The sequence below is a fragment of the Podarcis raffonei genome, chromosome 8 (assembly GCF_027172205.1).
Source record: "Podarcis raffonei isolate rPodRaf1 chromosome 8, rPodRaf1.pri, whole genome shotgun sequence".
NCBI classification, from domain to species: Eukaryota; Metazoa; Chordata; class Lepidosauria; order Squamata; family Lacertidae; genus Podarcis; species Podarcis raffonei.
In genome coordinates, this window is record NC_070609.1 from 74,610,138 (window position 1) to 74,629,946 (window position 19,809).

Sequence of the window (19,809 nt, forward strand, 5' to 3'; positions counted from 1 at the left end):
CACAGTCCTCTGGAAAGATACAAGTCCAGGGAGTCTCACAGGGTATATCTATTTGCACAGGAAAGCTCCGCAGCGAATCGCAGACTCTTCCTCTCTTCTTTCGTCCTGTAGAAATTTCTGAAGTGAGCACACTTTGAAAGAAAAACCCACCTCTCTGCGTGGAGACCCAATGTTCTGGCATGCTGGTTTGGGCTGATGAGAGCTGTAGTCAGTCGAAAACACCTGGAGGGTGCTTGGAACGCACCAGCCGCTATAAGTCAACCAACCATGCAAAACCTAAAATCTGGAGCACTTCCTCTCTTTGGAGTGAATCTGCAACAGTCAAATCCCTTACAGGGTTTTCTCCCTCGCCTTCTTCCCCGCCTGAAAAGAAGCCCTTGATAAAGCTTTGAGAATTCCCCAAGTCTCTTAAAACAGCACTGAAACAAGCCTTAGAGGAGGAGAATTAAAAGTGGAAGCTGGGAAGTATCTTTGCAACGCCCCCATGATAAAAAGAGAGAGAGAGAGAGAAGTGAAAAGTCAGTCGAGGAACTGGATTCCAGAAAGGGGCACGTTCATCGTAAGAGCCCCCTCACCGCAGACCCGTGAAAACTTTGGCTACTTTTTTCTCAGGCAAGTAGCTCCCTCTGTAGGCACTTGGGAGGCATTTCTGTTACCTGCCCAGACAGCAAAACAAAGAGTGAGTCAGTGAGAGGAGAGCTAGTTGTGCTCAGAACATAGCTGTCAACTTACAGATTTGAAAATAAAGGGCCAGCAGCCTCAAAAATAAGGGATCAGCAGCCAAAATAAGGGATTTTCAGAACACAGGTATGTTCAACTTCTGAGCCCCTCCGAGCCAAAGGCAGAAAGCCCAGCCAGCAGCCAAACGAAGCCTCAAGCGGTGGTTCCCACGGCGCAGCAACCCAGCAAAGGGGATGCAGCAAGGAAAACCACCGTCACCTCTCCGCTGGGAAGCTCTGAGCAAAGGTGAGTCTCCAGGCAACGCGGCCGATTTGATAAGCACAAGGCATGCAAACTCCACCCCCCAGTTGTTCTTAAGACTCCTTATTGGGTGAGCAACACAGCCAAGCAACACAGTTGGAGCTTCCCTCCTCCCTGGCCGCCAGAGAGGGAGGGAGAGGAGCTGCTTCCTTTGAAACCCGGGAAATTTAAGGGACAATAAGGGACATCAGCAAGGCACGGCGCTGGGATAAGGGACTTTCCCACCAAATAAGGGACGATTGACAGCTATGGCTCAGAAACATCCCTTCCATTTCCCCCCCCCTGAGGGGCATAGGAAGGAAGACACCTTCTACAGAGTCTTCAGGCAGGGGACATTCTCAGCCTCCCTGGAGATGCTAGGGATTAATTCCTAGGGAGGAGAGGCAGACCATAGAGAAGGAAGTGGCTAGAGGGCACAACCTCGAAAACAGCTCCAGCAATGTAATTGGCCAGAATAGCAGCGCCATCTGCATTCTGCGTCAGGGGAAATTCCACTGCATTTTTTAGTCGGGTTTCTGTTGCAGGTTGGGGGCGGGGAGAAGCCGAACAAGGGAAACAGGATACGTTTTGTTCATGACACTGTGCAGATGCCGCACAAAATGTGAGTGAACGAAGTGCAGCTAGTCCACAGTAAATTCCCAGTGTGGAGGCAGCCTCAATTCCTCGTTTTGGCTGTGAAATACCTGGCCGAGGGTTGTAGGTTTGACTCAAGAGTAGACTCACTGCCACAAATGAGTACGGCTAACTGAGGTACATTCATTTCAGTGGGTCCGCTTCGAGTTGGGGGTAACCCCAAATCTTTGCCAGAAGCCCTCAAAAGCTGAAAACACTCACAAGATAAAATCCTGACTGGGCCAGGCCCCGTCTTCTATTGAAACAGGGGCGTTCCTTTGAGGCTCAGGTGCTCGAGAATTCCTCTCTCGCTCGGTCGCCTTCTCGCGCATCCCCCCAGTCCTTGGTGGCCGAATCAGGGCCCTGGGAGCGGCTCTCTGGGCTTGCCAGGGAATGCTCTGGGCTACTGGATCTCCAGCAGCACAGGGAGAAAAGCTTGTTCCGGACGACCCGCGTGCAAAGGACGAACATAATGCAGTTGGCGCCACCTTGGAATGTGTTACCGATGCCCTGGGGAGGGAGAGAGACAGGTGGTTCATGGAAAAGCTCAGCCTTCAATTCATAAATTGTATACACCGCTTGACTGTAAAAATACAACCTCAAAATGTTGAATGGTCTCTTTAAATGTGAAGGTTCATTATTGTTCCACAAGATGTGTATGTCTTTAAGGGCCACAGCAAATATCGAGACCCAGTTTTACGGCTGTGAAACAGTATAGCAGGTGCTGCTAAGTTGTCTTAATTAAGCTGTGTCAGCAATTGGGTATAGTATATAAAGAGCAGCACCTAGCTCTCTCAGTAACCCTGGGGGGTGGGTTGGTGGTTGGGTCATGCTTGTTGATATATTTAGTGTAAAAGGAGTTTTTGTTATTAAAACCTTGTTAACATTATTTTTGAGTTCCTTGTAATGCGTGGTCTCCCCAGCAAGTTTTCTGCAGCGCAACTAAACTGCAAATAGCCAACAGTATACTCCGCTTGACTGTAAAAATACAACCTCAAAATGGTTTACACCAGGCACGGCCAACAGGTAGATCGCAATCTACCGGTAGATCACTGGACGTCTGTGGTAGATCACTAGTAGATCACTGGCTCCCCACTAAGAAGCCCAAGAACTTTGGCTCCCCTAAAAAAAGCTAAACATTTTAGCCCTGCAGCCCATAAAAAGAAGCTCAACAACTTTGACCTGAACCCCTAAAGAACGGGCCTTCCTCTTCCCTAAAAAAGCCAGTTTTTAACTCTGCGAGTAGATCGCAGTCTCTTGGGAATTGGCCACCCCTGGTTTACACAAACACAAAAAAAGATAAAACGATAAAATTATCACCAAGCAATAATTTAAGGCATTTGGAAGCTTAGTAAAGGTAAAGGGACCCCTGAACATTAGGTCCAGTTGTGTCCGACTCTGGGGTTGCGGCGCTCATCTCGCTTTATTGGCCGAGGGAGCCAGCGTACAGCTTCTGGGTCATGTGGCCAGCATGACTAAGCTGCTTCTGGCGAATCAGAGCAGTGCACAGAAACGCTGTTTACCTTCCTGCCAGAGCAGTACCTATTTATCTGCTTGCACTTTGACGTGTTTTTGAACTGCTAGGTTGGCAGGAGCAGGGACCGAGCAACGGGAGCTCACCCCGTCACGGGGATTCAAACCTCCGACCTTCCAATCAGCAAGCTCTAGGCTCTGTGGTTTAACCCACAGCGCCACCCGCGTCCCATTTGGAAGCTTAAAACAAATTAAAAGCAGATTAAGACTCACAGCGACCTTCTAAGCATCTGCGTAGGCCTGTCTAAACCAAAATGTTTTTAGCAGGCGCCAAAAAAGAGTACGGTGAAGGCAGCCTGCCTGTTATCAATAGGCAGGGAGTTCCAAAGTGCAGGTGCTGCCACACTAAAACATTGGAGTTCTTACAAATATAGAACGTGGCTTATGGCCTCCCAGCGGTGCAGCAATAAAACTGCTAGCACAATTGCACAACTAAGCAGGGTCCAATATGGTTTCAAATTGGATGGGGGACCACATGTTGAGATTCCTGCATTGGAGGGTTGGACTAGATGAACCTTGAGGTCCCTTCCAACTCTATGATTCTATGCAGCCCATTCTGCTATGCCATACAAGACACAACCCGACACAAAAAGACTACAAACCAAATATTGTGAACACCAAATAAAGGCATATTCCATCAGAACTTGCCATCTCTATGATTGACTAATCATATAAGTAACCAATGGAGGCAAGATCCACAGATTTAGCTGTACCCCAAGTAAGTTTCATAAGTCAGTTTCTCAGAAGTGAGAATTAATATTACTTTATGGACATAAATCTTCAAACAAACGGCAAACAAACCCCAATAACTCCTCCCAGTCCTGTGATTTGGTCAAATGAGCAGCTATTAATAGAAAAAGTAGTTTACATATTAAGTCCGCATTTGACCCATCAAAAATTGATAGAAGGCACAGTTTGGGGCTTAAAGGCAGTGGTGCACCTATTATATCAGGAATTTCCTTTATTACCTCTTCCCCAAATTTGTACACTGGTTTGCAAGACCACCACATGCATCAATAGGCTCCTTTTCCTTTAGATCTCCTCCTATAAAGGGTAACCTACAATTCTCAGGATTCTTGGAAAGGAGAAGGGGACATGGTGTGTAGGCAGCCCAAAATAGTGTGCTGGAGAGTGTTAGGATATTTCCATTCCACCTTAAAAGGGAGCAGGCTTTGTGAGTCACAGAGTCTGCGTATTTCCTGTTCACAGGATGTTTGTTTTCAGTTGCTTTCGTTTTCTCTCCTTCGTTGCCTGAGCATACCGATGCAGGCGGTCATGTTTTTCTTTGTTCTGACCAACGCTAAATAAACTGTAAATATGCTCTCCTGCTGTGCATCTCTCGCTGTGTGAATTCTGCTGACAGAGTGTGCACCAGCCTAAGAATGTGGAATACTGTTTCTGAGGCTTCGTGTCGCTAATTGCTGATACTGCCTGTCTACGGGAGGTCGATGGATCGTCCGGCAGCCGGCTTGGGGGCTATGATGGACTTTGCCTCCCTGGCAGCATCCCAACAGAGAGCTCCTTTGGTCTAATCACACCGGGCTCTTTTTATCTTCTTATTCATTGCATTCTCCCTGGATGCCTTTGAAAGGGGATTAGATAAGGGTAGCCATGACTACTGGTCCAAATGGTTTTATATATCGGCTGTTTCTTTGCCCAAGGTTTATCAATGCAGCTGGCACCACTTTCCAGCTACTTCTGTTGATGCAGCCTAAAATTGCATTAACATTTTTTTAATTTTAATTTTTCTGTTGCTGGCTTAGTAGTTTACACATGTTTGCATTTTGCAAACTCAAGTTGCATAGACCAGTGGCTGATGCAAATGAGTATCAAGCTGTGCCTTTATTTATCCATCAGATGTTAAGGAGATGAGTAATTATATAACATTTAGGAAACATCTGAAGGCAGCCCTGTATAGGGAAGCTTTTTAAGCTTTAAGGTTTTACTATGTGGTTTTTTTGTGGCTTTTTTTTTTATGGGACGCGGGTGGCACTGTGGGTTGAACTACAGAGCCTAGGACTTGCCAATCAAAAGGTTGGTGGTTTGAATCCCCATGACGGGGTGAGCTCCCATGGCTTGGTCCCTGCTCCTGCCAACTAGCAGTTCGAAAGCATGTCAAAGTGCAAGTAGATAAATAGGTACCACAAGGGCGGGAAGGTAAATGGCATTTCCATGTGCTGCTCTGGTTCGCCAGAAACGGCTTAGTCATGCTGGCCACATGACCCAGAAGCTGTACGCTGGCTCCCTCGGCCAATAAAGCGAGATGAGCGCCGCAACCCCAAAGTCGGTCACGACTGGACCTAATGGTCAGGGGTCCCTTTACCTTTACCTATGTTTTTATATATGCTGGAAGCCACCCAGAGTGGCTGGGGCAACCCATCAGATGGGTGGGGTACAAATAAATTATTATTACTATTATTATTATTATTATTATTATTATTATTATTATTATTATCATCATCCATTACACAATGCTTTTCAAAATACTGAAAGGTGTGTGCTGCAGGGGATAAAAAGACAGAGGTCCAAGAGAACAGGGTTCAAATCTTTACAACTAATCCAGAATGTGGCAGCTAGACTGGTGACTAGGAGTGGCCGCCGAGACCATATAACACCAGTCCTGAAAGACCTACATTGGCTCCAAGTACGTTTCCAAGCACAATCAAAGTGTTGGTGCTGACCTTTAAAGTCCTAAACGGCCTCGGTCCTGTATGCCTGAAGGAGTGTCTCCATCCCCATCGTTCAGCCAGGACACTGAGGTCCAGCGCTGAGGGCCTTCTGGCAGTTCCCTCACTGCGAGAAATGAAGCTACAGGGAACCAGGCAGAGGGCCTTCTCGGTGCTGGCACCCACCCTATGGAATGCCCTCCCTTCAGATGTGAAGGAAATAAGCAGCTATCTTCTCTTTAAAAGACATCTGAAGACAGCCCTGTTTAGGAAAGTTTTTAATGTTTGATGTTTTATCACATTTTTAATATTCTGTGGGGAGCTGCCCAGAGTGGCTGAGGAAAACGCAGCCAAATGGGTGGGGTATAAATATGATGATGATTCTCACTCAGCCCTGAAGCTGAACAGGAGCCCTTTGGCTACTAAATAACCTCTCAGCCTGACCCACCTCACAGGGTTGATGTGAGGATAAAAGTAGGCACTGTAGGGGAAGAACCGCAAACATTGCCTTGAGGTCCTTGGAATAAAAGTTTTAATGTCACAATAAAAATAAATATTAATGTCACAATAAAAATAAATAGGTGAAAGTCTGCCTCATAGACCTTTTGGGAACCTCTAGGATGAAGTGACCAGATTCCAGGACCTCCCACCCGCCTTATAGCTAAGTTAATAATAATAATAATAATAATAATAATAATAATAATAATAATAATAAATGTTATTTATATCCCGCCCTCTCCAGCCGAAGCCGGGCTCAGGGCAGCTAACAACAATCAAATAATCAAACAATCAAATAAGTTACTCACGTGAAGTACCACCAGCAGCGGGTTTTGAACAGCAGGGGAGCTGCACAGCGTCAAGACGAACCGGATGGTGCTCCAGATTCGGAGGAAAATGAATATCACTGGAATCAGGATCAGCTTCTTATCCGCTACGGAAGTCCTCAGGTGTAAAGCTGGGGTCCTCGACAGGATAGGGCGGTACTCTGACAGCGCAGCATGCTTTGGGAAAAGGAAGACCACCATGAGGAGCGAGGGGAAAGCGTGGGGGGGCAGGATCAATTTAGCATCTGTCTCAAGGGTGGGGAACCTCAAAGTCCAGAGGCTGACTGCGGCCCCCCCGAGTCCCCCTGCCAGGCCCTCACCACACACCTCACCAACCCTGATTCAGGGATGTGCTGTTGAACTCTGATCGAGCCTCTTGTTCGCTTGGATAGAGAGAGGGGCGTGCAAGAAGAGCGTGTAAAAAAAAAGTAAAGGGACCCCTGACCATTAGGTTCAGTCATGGCCAACTCTGGGGTTGCGGCGCTCATCTCGCTTTACTGGCCGAGGGAGCCGGCGAACAGCTTCCGGGTCATGTGGCCAGCATAACTAAGCCGCTTCTGGTGAACCAGAGCAGCGCACGGAAACGCCGTTTACCTTCCCGCCAGAGCAGTACCTATTTATCTACTTGCACTTTGACGTGCTTTCGAACTGCTAGGTTGGCAGGAGCAGGGACCGAGCAACGGGAGCTCACCCCATCGCAGGGATTCGAACAGCCGACCTTCTGATCAGCAAGTCCTAGGCTCTGTGGTTTAACCCACAGCGCCACCCGCGTCCCAACAGACGCGTAAAAGAGTGCGTAGAAAGTAGCAAAAGGTAACATCTGCTTTCATTGCTCCACCCACCTTTGACACTAGTAGGGTTCCCATATGTCCAGAATTTCCCAGAAATAGTCGGAATGCTACAGTCAGAAGCAGTGTCTGGGCGGAAATAGGCAAAGTGTCCGGGAAAATCTGGATGTATGCCAACCCATGTGGGCAATGTTGTATTTGGCGATTTCCCTTAAAAATAGGTCAACAACTTCTTCTTGTGTGATTTTGCCAAAATATGGCAACCCTGGACACTAGCCCTGCCCATGCCTGGCACACGGCCCCTGGAAGTTTGCCCAGAATGGAATGCAGCCCTCAGCCTGGGAATATTCCCTGCCCCATGGGGCACATGAATTGCTTTGAACGTTATCTCAGTAATTGTTACAACAGTCTTGTGAGATTGGTCAGTATCAGGCTTCACTGCAGATGGGCACTGTGGGCTGAGAAACTGTGGCCTGCTTAAGGGTTTGCTATAACTGATTGATTGATTGATTGATTGATTTGATTGACTGGAGTTAGAGGCAGAGGTAAAACTCTGAACGAGGGACACTCTTTGCACCTATGCATAGCGCCAGCCAGAGACCTGCTTACTGACCCACCAAACGTGGTAGGTTAGGCTGAGAGGCAGTGACTGGCCCAGGGTCACCCAGTGAGCTTTGTGGACGAATGGGGATTCAAACCCTGCTCTCCCAGGTCCTAGCCAAACGCTCTAACCACTACACCCCTCTGGCTCTCTTAGGTCCCTTAATGTCAATGGGTCGGATCCGAGCAGGACTTAGTGGGGAACCACCCCCAGCAGCTTTGGAAGTGGCTCAGGAATATCTAATGTGGAGTCATTTGTGCTCAAATACAGATACGCAAAGGGAAAGACGCTGGCTTGGAACGTCCGGCGTGGAATGCGGCAGCCTGGGGCAGATCCAGTTACAAGACCGTCCCACTGCCAACACCTGTTCCAACCCACAAATCGTGACTTGTTTTTAGCCAGACGACTAGGGCAGCTGTCTGGCCCCCTGCAGAGGAGGATGGAACGGCATGAGAATCTGGAATTATTTCTGTTGCCAGAAAATTACTCTCCACCACCAGGAAAAGCCAGAAAGAAAGAAACAAAACGCACCCACCAACGGGGGACAGACACTTATTGCAAAATGAGCATAACAACATGGGCATTCTAAGTGCAAAACTACCGTATTTTTCGCTCTATAACACACACCTGACCATAACACGCACATCGTTTTTAGAGGAGGAAAACAAGGGAAAAAACATTCTGAATGAAACAGTGGGTGTATCATTTTTGTGCTTCATGCTGTGGCCACAGACATGTGATCTGATGGTGAATTTGGGGTGACCCAATGCAAAAATCCTGAGAATTCCTGTGGATCCATGCTTTGTAACCACGTTTTTGCACCATTGCAGCCCCAGGCAACAGTGGGTGCGTGATTTTTTTGGTGCAGGCTGTAGCCATGGACATGCTATGTGATCTGATGGTGAATTTGGGGTGACCCAATGCAAAGATCCTGAGAATCCCTGTGGATCCATGCTTTGTAACCAAATTTTTGCACCATTGCAGCCCCAGGCAACAGTGGGTGCGTGATTTTTTTGGTGCAGGCTATAGCCATGGACATGCTATGTGATCTGATGGTGAATTTGGGGTGACCCAATGCAAAGATCCTGAGGATCCATGTGGATCCATGCTTTTTAACCACGTTTTTGCACCATTGCAGCCCCAGGCAACAGTGGGTGCGTGATTTTGGGGGGGCAGGCTGTAGCCATGGACATGCTATGTGATCTGATGGTGAATTTGGGGTGACCCAATGCAAAGATCCTGAGGATCCATGTGGATCTATGCTTTGTAACCACATTTTAAGTGGGGAGCGAAGGAAAAACAAAGAAGGGACATGAGAGGGGTGTGCAGAGAAGCAGCTGGCTAAGAATGCAGGAGAGGGATTTAACGGGAGGGAGGAAAGAAAGGCAAAAGTTTCCCCCCACCCAAGCCAGCCATCTCTCTCTCTCTCTCCCTCCCCCCCTCTCTCTCCCTCCCCCCCCTCTCTCTCCCTCTCCCCCAGCAGCACCGGAGCACAGAGAGGAATTAGAAGGAACGACACTCTGCTTTCCCCTCTGCTTGCCTGGAGGGGAGGGGCTTTCCCTGCTCTTTGTTCCATTTCAGCAAACACAGCAACGAAACAGAGGAGGGTGGGCAGTAAGACCCTGAGGCAGAATGCAGGAAAGCAGCCGCTTCCTCTTTTCAGGTTTCCCTTCTCCGTGAAGCGCGATTTGATTTTTGCCTGATTTTTCGGCTCCAGGGACCACACATTCGCTCAATAATACGCACAGACATTTCCCCTTCCTTTTTAGGAGAAAAAATCTGCGTGTTATAGAGGGAAAAATATGGTATTTTCGTAGGTTTGGGGACTGCGATGGCACCACGCAGTGGAAAAGAACGCATCTACAGGTGAAGTCACATGCTTCAGTTCTGCTCCCCTATAAGCCTAATAAATGAAATGAAATGAAATGAATGTTGGGAGGCCTGGTTTTTCAGGAGAATGTGAGGGGTCCAGGTTCTGGGCCTATAGGCCCTGTTGGTCTGGGATGTTCCTCTGGGAGTTGTAGTCCATCCCAGGCGCAAAGCTCCTCCTGCAATCAGTTCCAAGCCTGACCCATCCCTGACTCCCCACACGGTGTTCCTGCAGCCTCCAATTTTGTGTCAACATCCCTGCTGGATGAGGCAATGATGACAACAAGAAAGCATAGCCCTTAGGCCCCAAATGGCCACTCACATCCCTGAATCCTGGAGGAAATTCTTGCTCACCCTAAACAATTAGTCTTCCCCCACCTGGAAAAAAAGAAATACCTACCGCTCGGTTGATGTGCTTCTTTATGAGGATATAGAAGACCGGAAGAGTCACATAGGCCAAGATCTCCCACAGCTTCCCTGCGAGGAGCATCCACAGGATCCGATCCTCCGCCTCAATGTCGATCCAGCACCAGCCCACAGAGACATCGGAGGCGTCGTAACCGATCTTCTTCAGAATCACGGCCAACACGGTGATGACGAGCGGCACTCCCCAGCTGCAGGCAGAGAGGGGGAATAGTTAGGCATGTTTTGGTTCCAGTTCAGGAACTGTGTCAAAAAATTCATGGATAGTGACTCGATTTTGAAGGATAGCCACATGTCGGTTTGCACAGCAATCCACGGAGCCCGAATTAGGAAGGTTCACATTCAAATCAATTTCTCCTCATTGCAAGGAAACCAAGTGGGAAGACTCCCCTGTCCAACACGCACCCTTGTCCTCTGCCCTACCACTCTCAAGGAGCACCAGGTGCCACGGTCTTCACCCTCCAAATCTTTAGAGATGACAAGCCACAACCTGAGCTGCCTGCAGAAGATCTCAAGGAGTCAGCCTGGGCGGTGGAGATACCCATTCCAGGTGGTGCTCTAAGGAGACACAATTGCATCTCAATCCTTGGCGCCTGCGGCTCCAGAAATCACTCTCAAGGGTTAAGGAAATCGCCTCTTAATTTCCTGCCTCCCCTTTCCTTATCATCCGGATATTCTGCCCTCCCATCCCAGAACCAGAACAGAGTTTATGAGAGGACAAGCCTGTTTGCTCAATTGTGCAAAGGCGTTATGCTGCAACCTTAGCGAGACTCAAACATTGACTTCAGCAAGACGGACTTCAGCCAGTTGACCCAAGATGTGACTGACCAACTGATGAGAAGGCATTTGATCCCAAAGCATGGGAAAGAAGTTTGTGTGTGTGGTCTATTCTAAACCTGTTGGTTAACGCTGCACGTTTAGGTTCCATCTAGCTCAGTAGTGTCTACACTGACTAGCAGCAGCACACCAGGGCTTCAAACAGGGGTATCTCCCAGGCCTGCCTGGAACTGAACCCAGAACCTTCTGCATGCAAGGCAGCTGCTCTACCACTGAGCTAAAGCCCTTCCCTTAAGATGGAGGAAGCTGCCTTATACTAAGTTGTACATTGGTCCATCTGGCTCAGCATTGTCTGCACTGACCGGCAGCAACACTCCAGGGTTTCATTGGAGATGCTGGCGGTGGAACCTGGGACCTTCTGCATGCAAAGCAGATGCTCTAACTAAGCTGCAGCCTTTTTCTTAAGACATAGAATCTGTCGTGTACCAGAATAACCATAGCCGTAATAATTCTGCCCATCTGACTGGGTTGCCCCAGCCACTAAGTTAGCTCACTATTGTTGATACTGACTGGCAACAGCTCTCTGGGATTTCAGCTTCCTTTGTTCGTAATCCCTCATCAACCTGCAATTCCCACCAGGCCTTGGTCTGGCATCAAAACTGTTAAACAGATTGCAAGACAGGTTTACATCTGTAATGCATGCTAGGTAAAGGTAAAGGGACCCCTGACCATTAGGTCCAGTCATGGCCGACTCTGGGGTTGCGGTGCTCATCTTGCTTTACTAGCCGAGGGAGCCGGCGTACAGCTTCTGGGTCATGTGGCCAGCATAACTAAGCCGCTTCTGGCAAACCAGAGCAGCGCACTGAAACACCGTTTACCTTCCCGCCGGAGCGGTACCTATTTATCTACTTGCACTTTGATGTGCTTTCGACCTGCTAGGTTGGCAGGAGCAGGGACAGAGCAACGGGAGCTCACCCTGTCACGGGGATTTGAACTGCTGACCTTCTGATCGGCAAGTCCTAGGCTCTGTGGTTTAACCCACAGCGCCACTCGCGACCCAGAAGCCAAATCAAGTGACTGTGAGGTGGCCAATTCCCAGACAAACAAGCTAGGTGGATAATACTATCACTTTCCACTCAGTGTTCCCAAGATGCTCAAACACTCCCAATTTGCTATCAAGATCAAGGCTGTTGCGTCAATTCAGAAAGCCTTAAATGCCTTGCCTCCAAAGTAACCTAAGGACCCCCTGATCAGTTATACACCACCTTGATCATTGGTATATCCTCTGATGGGGCATTTCTGGTGGTTCCACACATACCTGTGAGATTAGGTTGGCCTTCGCCAGGAACAGAGTCTTTCATGTGGCAGGCCCTGCCCTGTGGAACTCCCTGCTGCTTGAGGTTTGGCAGCAACCACCCCTGCCTTCTCTTGGGATGACTTTGACAAACTCTACTTTTTAGACAGGTGTTTACAGTATGAATTTCTCTCTTTGACCTATTGTTTTTAAATTTACATTTTACAGATACTGATTGATTTTATTATATTCTTGATATCAGGCAGGCGCCATCAATGTACTGTTTTCAACATCTGCTAAACACATTTTTGTTTAGAAAAGCCTACCTAGATGTTTAGAAAGCTGATGCAAGTTAACTTTTCAAAAGCCTTAAACTATTCTTAATTTTTCTGGGTGATGATTCTATTTTTTTATTTTTATAAGCAAGCAGTGTATAAACTCCATGAAACAAACAAATTTATTTATTACATCCTGCCTCCCCCCCCCCCGAGACTGGGGACTCAAAGTCGCTTCCACGAATTAAAACACAGATAAAAGCATTTCAGTCACATAAGCGACCTTTGGCATAGGTTATGAAAGTGTGGGTCATGAATATGCAAATAAATAAAGAATATAAGTTGTGCCTGGCTGCCTAAGAATCAGCTGGCTTTCTGAAAGGCCTCCCCTTCCTGCAGTGAGCTATAAATATGCCCTAGTCACAAGCTAAGAGGCTGACTGCTTGTTGATGTCCCTTTGCAGGTGACCAGCCCGTCTAGTCTTTCATTCCTAATCTCACTGCCAGTCCTAAAGAGTTTCAAAACAAAAAAGCCTCTTACGCACTTGAGAAACATCATTGATGGGCAAGGCACTCCAATGCTGGCACCCAAGCGCTTTGAGAGTTTCCAACAGACAAACCCCCCCAGGTTCAAGAGTGGGGCAGCAGCACTACATTGCATTGGCTCATATCCCCCCCCTTTTTCTCTCCAAAGAGCTCGTCGTGCCAAGAATCCTGTTTTCACCTTTAGCCTCCTCCCTAAATGTTCCATATTAAGGAAACCTCATCTCCAATGAGCCTACCTGTTGTGTTTCTGCATGAGTCACTGTTCTGGGACTGCTGTTCTGCTCAGCACCCAGTGGCCACAAGAGCAACGCACCTCCCAGAGACATACCAGACTTTATAGCCCACCTTTTCCTCCAAGGTGCTCAAGGTAGTGGACATGGTTCTCCAGCCCCTCATTTAATCCCAACACCAACCCTGCGAGGTAAGCAAGGCTGAGAGGCAGTGACTGGCCCAAGGTCACCCAGTGAGCTTCATGTCCGTGGGGATTCGAACCCGTGTCTCCCAGGTACTTGTCTGACACTAACCACTACACCATGCCAGCTCTCATTGTAATGGTTCTCATGACAGATTCCTGAGTTTAATTAATGGCAGAGTAGGGATTCGAACCCTCATCTCCCGGGCTCTAATCCGACACTCTAACCGCCACACCACACAGGCTATCATATTCCCAGAATTCTTTGGGTGAGGAATCGTGCTTCAAATGATTGGTATGTATGGAGTCTGGCTGGGCCAAAAGCCAGTGTAACCACCTGTTAAGCTTGTTATAGGTTCCTACCGATGGATCTTGACCATAGAGCGCAAAAAGCATGTGCAGAGGGCAACATTGAGTGTGGAGCTTGCTATTTTGCACTGCAGTCCCAAAGACAAAATCTGAGCCACCCAGAATGCTATCGAACTCTGCAAAAACTTACTGCCAGTGTACTGCTACTTCCAGATATAGGTCAGGTGAAAGCGTGTGGTTTGGAAGGGGAAGGGGAGCTTCTTACTCCTATCGACAGGCCTCACCTACCGAGGAGAACAGAAGCCATCCTGGGAGACAAGCAAAGGTAATCTCAAGCCACACCCAAGCTCTGTTCTGATGATGGCCAAGTTCTCAAGGAGAGAGAGAGAGGAGACAAACATGCCAAACGGCATGTCAGCACTAGGATGGGCAGAGTTCAAATCCTTGCCAGGACAAGCGCAGAACAGGTTTTCCTCCTGAGGTCTAGGAGAACGACTGAGCACACAACGCTTCCATAGCCAGACCTTTGATCCATCCAGCATAAGAATCATGAAAATCCATCTTGCTTGCTAAGATGAGTAGAGAGAGGGATATGCGAAGAAACCTGTACAGTGGTACCTCAGGTTAAGTACTTAATTCGTTCCGGAGGTCTGTTCTTAGCCTGAAACTGTTCTTAACCTGAAGCGCCACTTTAGCTAATGGGGCCTCCTGCTGCTGCCGCGCCGCAGGAGCCAGATTTCTGTTCTTATCCTGAAGCAAAGTTCTTAACCTGAAGCACTATTTCTGGGTTAGTGGAGTGTGTAACCTGAAGCGTATGTAACTCGAGGTACCACTGTATTGTGCAACAGGAGGAGCCTCACTCGTGACTCCGCCCACTTTTGCCTCTGACCCCGCCTACCACTGGCATGGGCCCCGTAGAAGATCACCCATAAGGGAGCGCAACCCTTGGGCTGAAAAAAGGTCCCCTTTTTGACTCCTACTTGGAGATGCCAGGGATTGAACCTGGAACCTTCTGCATGCAAAGTAGGTGCTCCACCAGAGCTACATCCTCTCTCCAAGTAAATGGGCAGGAGACTGCAGCTCTAGGAACCAGGCTAAGTCCACCTTGCTTCCGTGATTCTTCATCTAACAGAAATGGTTTGTGCATCTCTCCTCGGATAACATCCTGTGCTGCGGTTTCATGCTCAGTTTTAGTGCAGTGCTGTTTATTCGATTAATTGCTTATTATTTCATGTTAAGCTTTTGCATTGTAAGCTGCCTTGAGAAGTCCCACCCCCACCGCCCCAAGAAAGGGGAAGCTGGAGCTATACAAAAGCAGCCTTGTAAATAAGCCCACAAAAATTACTAGCCCGCAAAATGTTTTACTAGCTCGCTGGGGACTCAGAGAGCAGGGAAGCGCTCTCTGATTGATGTATTTTTGTGCCTCTGTGGAATCGCGTCGCCTATGGCAAGCGGGTGGCTGCTGAAATGGATGAAACCAGCCTTCACCAATCTGCTGCCCTCCAGATGTTTAAGACTGCAGCTCCCATCAGGGCCGTCATAATCCAAAACATCTGGAGGGTACCAGGCTAACAAAGTTGGCATTAAATTAATTGAAAAGGTACCGGGGGGGGGGCGAATAAAAAGAAGATAAGTAACCTATTAAACAAATGCCCCCTTGCTGAACTAGATGACTTCAGGCTGAACAGCTGGCAGGCCTGAGCGTCAAAGGGTCACTGTGGTCACAGCTTGGAGGCTGGCATGTGACCACTGCCCATCTCACATGGCATAATAAAGGCTTTTCTTCGACTTGGCAAATCGGCTCACAGAGGGAGGCAGGGGAAGCCCCAGCAAGTGAATTAAAGCTGCTGTTTCTTTCGCTGATCCCTCCCCCAAGCTCTCTTGTAAGGTCACCTATTGATCGCATTCTCACCCCACCCTGTTTCAAGGAACTGACAATCTAAGTTCCAGCAGTAGGCAAGATAAGAGAGTAGGGGGAAGGGATGGATCCTAGCTCAGTGTGAGGAAGGTCCCAGGTTAAATCCGCAGCATCTCCAGGTAAGGCTGAGAATCTCTGCCTGGAACCCTGGAGAGCTGCTGCCGGTCAGTGTAAGCAACACTGAGCTGGATGAACCATTGGTCCATCTCAGTACTGTATGTGAAGGGAGATGGAGAGTGCTAGAGGGGAGCAGACTACAGGCTTGTGGAATCTGATTTTTTCTTATTTTAGCAAGAACCTTGAGGTCTACCAGCTGAAGCCAAGCAGCCTGAGAGCGAGGGACTGGCCCAGTGAGCTTCATGGCTGAGCAAGGATTTGAACCCTGGTTTCAGCTGATTAAGAGCGTGGTGCTGACAATGCTAAGTTTGTAGGTTTGATCCCCTTACAGGCATTGTAAGGGGGTTGGACGAGATGATCCTAGGGGTCCCTTCCAACTCTACAATTCTATGATCCCCCTAAAGTCCAGGTCTGTCACTCTAACCACTACACCACACTGTGGAGGGACACAGAGCTACATGAAAGAGGTGCGTTTCTGCCCAGAGAAGCTTGCATATTTCTCCTTTGGACACCAGGACTGGGCAGCGATGTGTTGGGGTGGGAAAGTCCCGTGCTGTATTTTTCTGCAAAAATGTTGTTCGTATCAATGAATTGGTTTGCCAGTCGCAATTACAATTATTAGGCAAGGGGAGTAGTTTACTAAATACACGAAAGATAAAACTATGCCAGATTAGATCATGCAATTTGGCTCCCAAATTTATTTGCTTCACCCCGGGGGGGAAGGTCCCCTAAAACAAGCTTCCTTAATTCGCACCAGAAAGTTTCCTGGGAAAATTCCCCAGAAAGTTTCCTCAGTTCAAAACTTCCAGGAAAACCTTTGTTTTCCTTGCTTGGTTTTTTTTTTTTTTTTTGCAGTGGCCCGTAAGGGGAGTCCCCGAGGACAGGGAAGATGGAGAGACGGGGAAGACCACGAACCTCACCACGTGGAAGAAGCAGAGGAGACTGGTCCCCGTCGGCGATCCCTGCACGATGCTGATGTAGAGGTACAAGGCGATGGCCATCGTCCAGAAGAAGGAGCTGGTGTTGGAGAAGGTGGACACGGCGCCCTGGGCCACGCATTCCCACGTGGACGAGCCGAAGTCCTTCAGGGCCCCGTAGAAGTAGGAGGCGGCCGAGAGGAGGTCGGCCAAGGAGAGGTAGAGCAGGAGCTGCCGGGGCCGCGTCCGCAGCTCGGGCCACAGCGCGTGGGTGCCCACCAAGAGGCTAGACCCGAGGAAGGAGAGGGCGCACGAGACCAGCACCGTCACCCTCTCGAAGGGGTACAGCTCCGTCTGCAGAGCGCCGTGGGGCATGGCGGAAGGAGAGGCTGGCCTGGCCGCAGAGGCAAGGGGTCGCAGTGGGGCGGTGGGTGGGTGTTTGGGGGGGGAGCAGGGCAAATCAGGGAAGGAGTTAAGAGAAAGGAAGAGCGCGCAGCGGGAGGCGAGGAAGGAAGGGGCGCAACGGAGGGAGAAAGTTAAGGAAAGTGAGGAGGGGAGGGGTGTCTTTGCAGGGAAGGCGGAAAGAGAGCGAGAGCGACCTGGAAAAGTGAAAGGAGAAGAACGCCGGGGAGAGCCCGGGAGTTCAAAGGAAAGGGAAACAAAGCGCGGAGGGAGGAGCCGGCTGCGGACTCCGGCTGAGGCGCCCAGAGGCAGGAGGCAGAGCAGGCTCCGGCTCCGGCTCTCGGCTACGTCCCGCCCTGCCGCTCCTCAAGCCCCGGGCGGAGGCCTCGACGCCGCGTCCCCTCCCACCCAGGCCGGGGGCTGCTGGCTGGCTCCTCCTTTCGCGTCCCTGCCGCCTTCTCCGGAGCGCGGTAGACAGCGGACTGGATGGAGGAGGCTGTGCCGGCAGATGCCTTCCTCTTGAAGTGGCCCAGCCCCTTTCCCCCAGAAGCTGAGTTTCTGAGCATGCACAGAGCGCCCTCCTCTAAGACAGCAGCACCAGCACCGTCCTATCTTTACCACGTGGACTATATGTTTTCTTAATTTGTTTGTATTAATGCAGTCATCGTTTACTTAATTTCACTGTCTGTTTTATTATTCGTTGGATTATTTATTATTTCGTTATTTCAATAATATCTACGGGTTATCCCTGGCTGCAATCCTATTATACCTGCTTCCGCGGGAGTAAGCCTCAGTGGAAATCAGTGGTACTGACTCGCGCATTGTCTCGGCTTTTATTTCAGAGCATGCATTCTCCACTTCGACCTCTAGATGTCAGCATTGTCCCAGATCAAGCTCTCAGGATGCAAACATGTGGCAGAGCTATCGTCATTATATTATGCTGAAACTTACAAAAAACCTGTAAGGAAGGCCAGTGTTACTGTTGTGCGAAGGTTCCTCCCTGCATGCTTCTTACAGGCATTTGATTCTCCAGTGTGAAAACAAAATTCTGGAAAATATGGGCCATTGGCCTGAGCCAGCAGGGCTTTTTTGTGTATTGAATTTCTCTCCAGATTGTAGTTTGGAGTGGCGGGGAGCAGATGGAGAGTAATCTATTTAAGGCAATTTAGTGAGTTCCTGGGATAATTGAGATCCCAACCAGGACAGATACTTACAGTGGAATCCTAATAATTTTCCCGGACATTGCAGGGTTAACTCTTCCCTCCCCAGCTGCGACTCCCTCCCCTGAAAACTGCCACCTCTGTGTCACAATTAGGATCGAAAGTAGCCTTTTAGCAGATGAATTCTTTTCATCGGGAGGAGCAAGGCGTGGAAGAGGTAAGATCTTATCGGCAAGATGCATCCGGACTACAGGCTGGTTGTTCCGCACCCGTCATTTAGAGATAAGTGACAGATTACCGGTACTAAAATCTAATCAGTATTGATTTGTTTTAGTTTCTTCAAAGAAAAGGGGGAGTGAGATGCGTGGATAGTTTTTATGCTGCAGTTCTTTGGGGGGAACCTTTCCCTCCCTAGGGCCGCATTCTATTCTGTGTGAGCTTCTGGGGGCCACAAGGCAATGATGAAGGGGGGGGCAGACTTTTTGGCCAGAGGCAAAAATACCAATGAATGCTAATTTTACCTTTGCAAGATAGTCGGTCTCCACACACATTTACACACCACTCTCTGTCCTCCCCTCAGGCCAGGAAGAGGCACAGTGAGAGAGCTTCATGAACCCCCAAATTTTGGGTTTTTTTTGGGGGGGGATACTGTGATAGGAATTTTATGGTCTTAGATATATGGTAATGTTCATAACTGCACATACATAGATCAACACAGGAAGACCAACCTGGAACCATTTTGATTCCTAAACTGACCAAATCCTTTCTCTGCAAGGTTAAACTGGAAAAGCCTCCCCATTGTCTCTTTCCTCACAAATCCTGTCTCAAGGATATGTCTGTTTGAATAAGGTGTGAGCCTGTGACCTGGCCCAGGAAATAAGTATTTTACCACTACAAAAGAATGGCCAGGCTCCCCAGGCAATCCAATCAAGTAACTTGCCAGACAGGAGATAAACTGTGACAGGAGAAAAACAACATTTAAATTTCTGTGATATATGCATAATGTTTCTGGGGGTGGTCTTGATCAAGCTTATGAGCTGCTTTGCTTCTCAATATTCTCTGGTTGGCTTCTGTTATTTTCTCCTACCAATAGGGAACCTATGTAAGGACTCTATATGGGCTCTTGGATACCCCATAAGGGAAAAGGGCATATTTTTTATTTACAACAATACCTAGGACCCCAATTTGAGTATCAGTTACTCAGTTTGGGGGGACATACAAAACGCGGGGTTTTGCTACCAAATCCTACAAAACTTTGGCACAGGTTTCAGATTTTGGGGTTTGTAGTAGTAGTAGTAGTAGTAGTAATAATAATAATAATAATAATTTTTATTTATATCCCGCCCTCCCCAGCCAGGGCCGGGCTCAGGGCGGCTAACAAGCAAT

The 19,809-nt window shown here is 48.6% G+C and overlaps 1 protein-coding gene across 2 annotated transcripts; it reads right to left on the reverse strand.

Moving 5' to 3' along the window:
* Window positions 1-1,562: 1,562 nt before the first annotated feature.
* On the reverse strand, window positions 1,563-17,628 carry GPR157 (G protein-coupled receptor 157). 2 transcript variants are annotated; one of them, XM_053400872.1, is made up of 4 exons: window positions 16,860-17,628; window positions 10,275-10,488; window positions 6,599-6,793; window positions 1,565-2,103 (listed from the first exon to the last, which is right to left on the reverse strand). In XM_053400872.1, exons 1-4 carry the CDS (start codon window positions 17,234-17,236, stop codon window positions 1,879-1,881), a joined length of 1,011 nt encoding a protein of 336 aa, XP_053256847.1. In that variant the 5' UTR covers window positions 17,237-17,628; the 3' UTR covers window positions 1,565-1,878. The 2 variants fall into 2 exon arrangements, with proteins under 2 accessions (XP_053256846.1, XP_053256847.1); XM_053400871.1 differs by lacking the exon at window positions 6,599-6,793 and having other exon boundaries at window positions 1,563-2,103; window positions 16,860-17,321.
* Window positions 17,629-19,809: the final 2,181 nt, after the last annotated feature.

Bases quoted from the DNA above. Each gene is read 5' to 3' on its own strand.
- GPR157 (XM_053400872.1), bottom strand. From the start codon at position 17,236: ATGCCCCACGGCGCTCTGCAGACGGAGCTGTACCCCTTCGAGAGGGTG. The intron at 10,489-16,859 runs GTTCGTGGTCTT...CTCTGCCTGCAG, and splicing joins TGCTTCTTCCACGTGGTGAG to CTGGGGAGTGCCGCTCGTCA. The intron at 6,794-10,274 runs GTAGGTATTTCT...CTTTTCCCAAAG, and splicing joins AGAAGCACATCAACCGAGCG to CATGCTGCGCTGTCAGAGTA.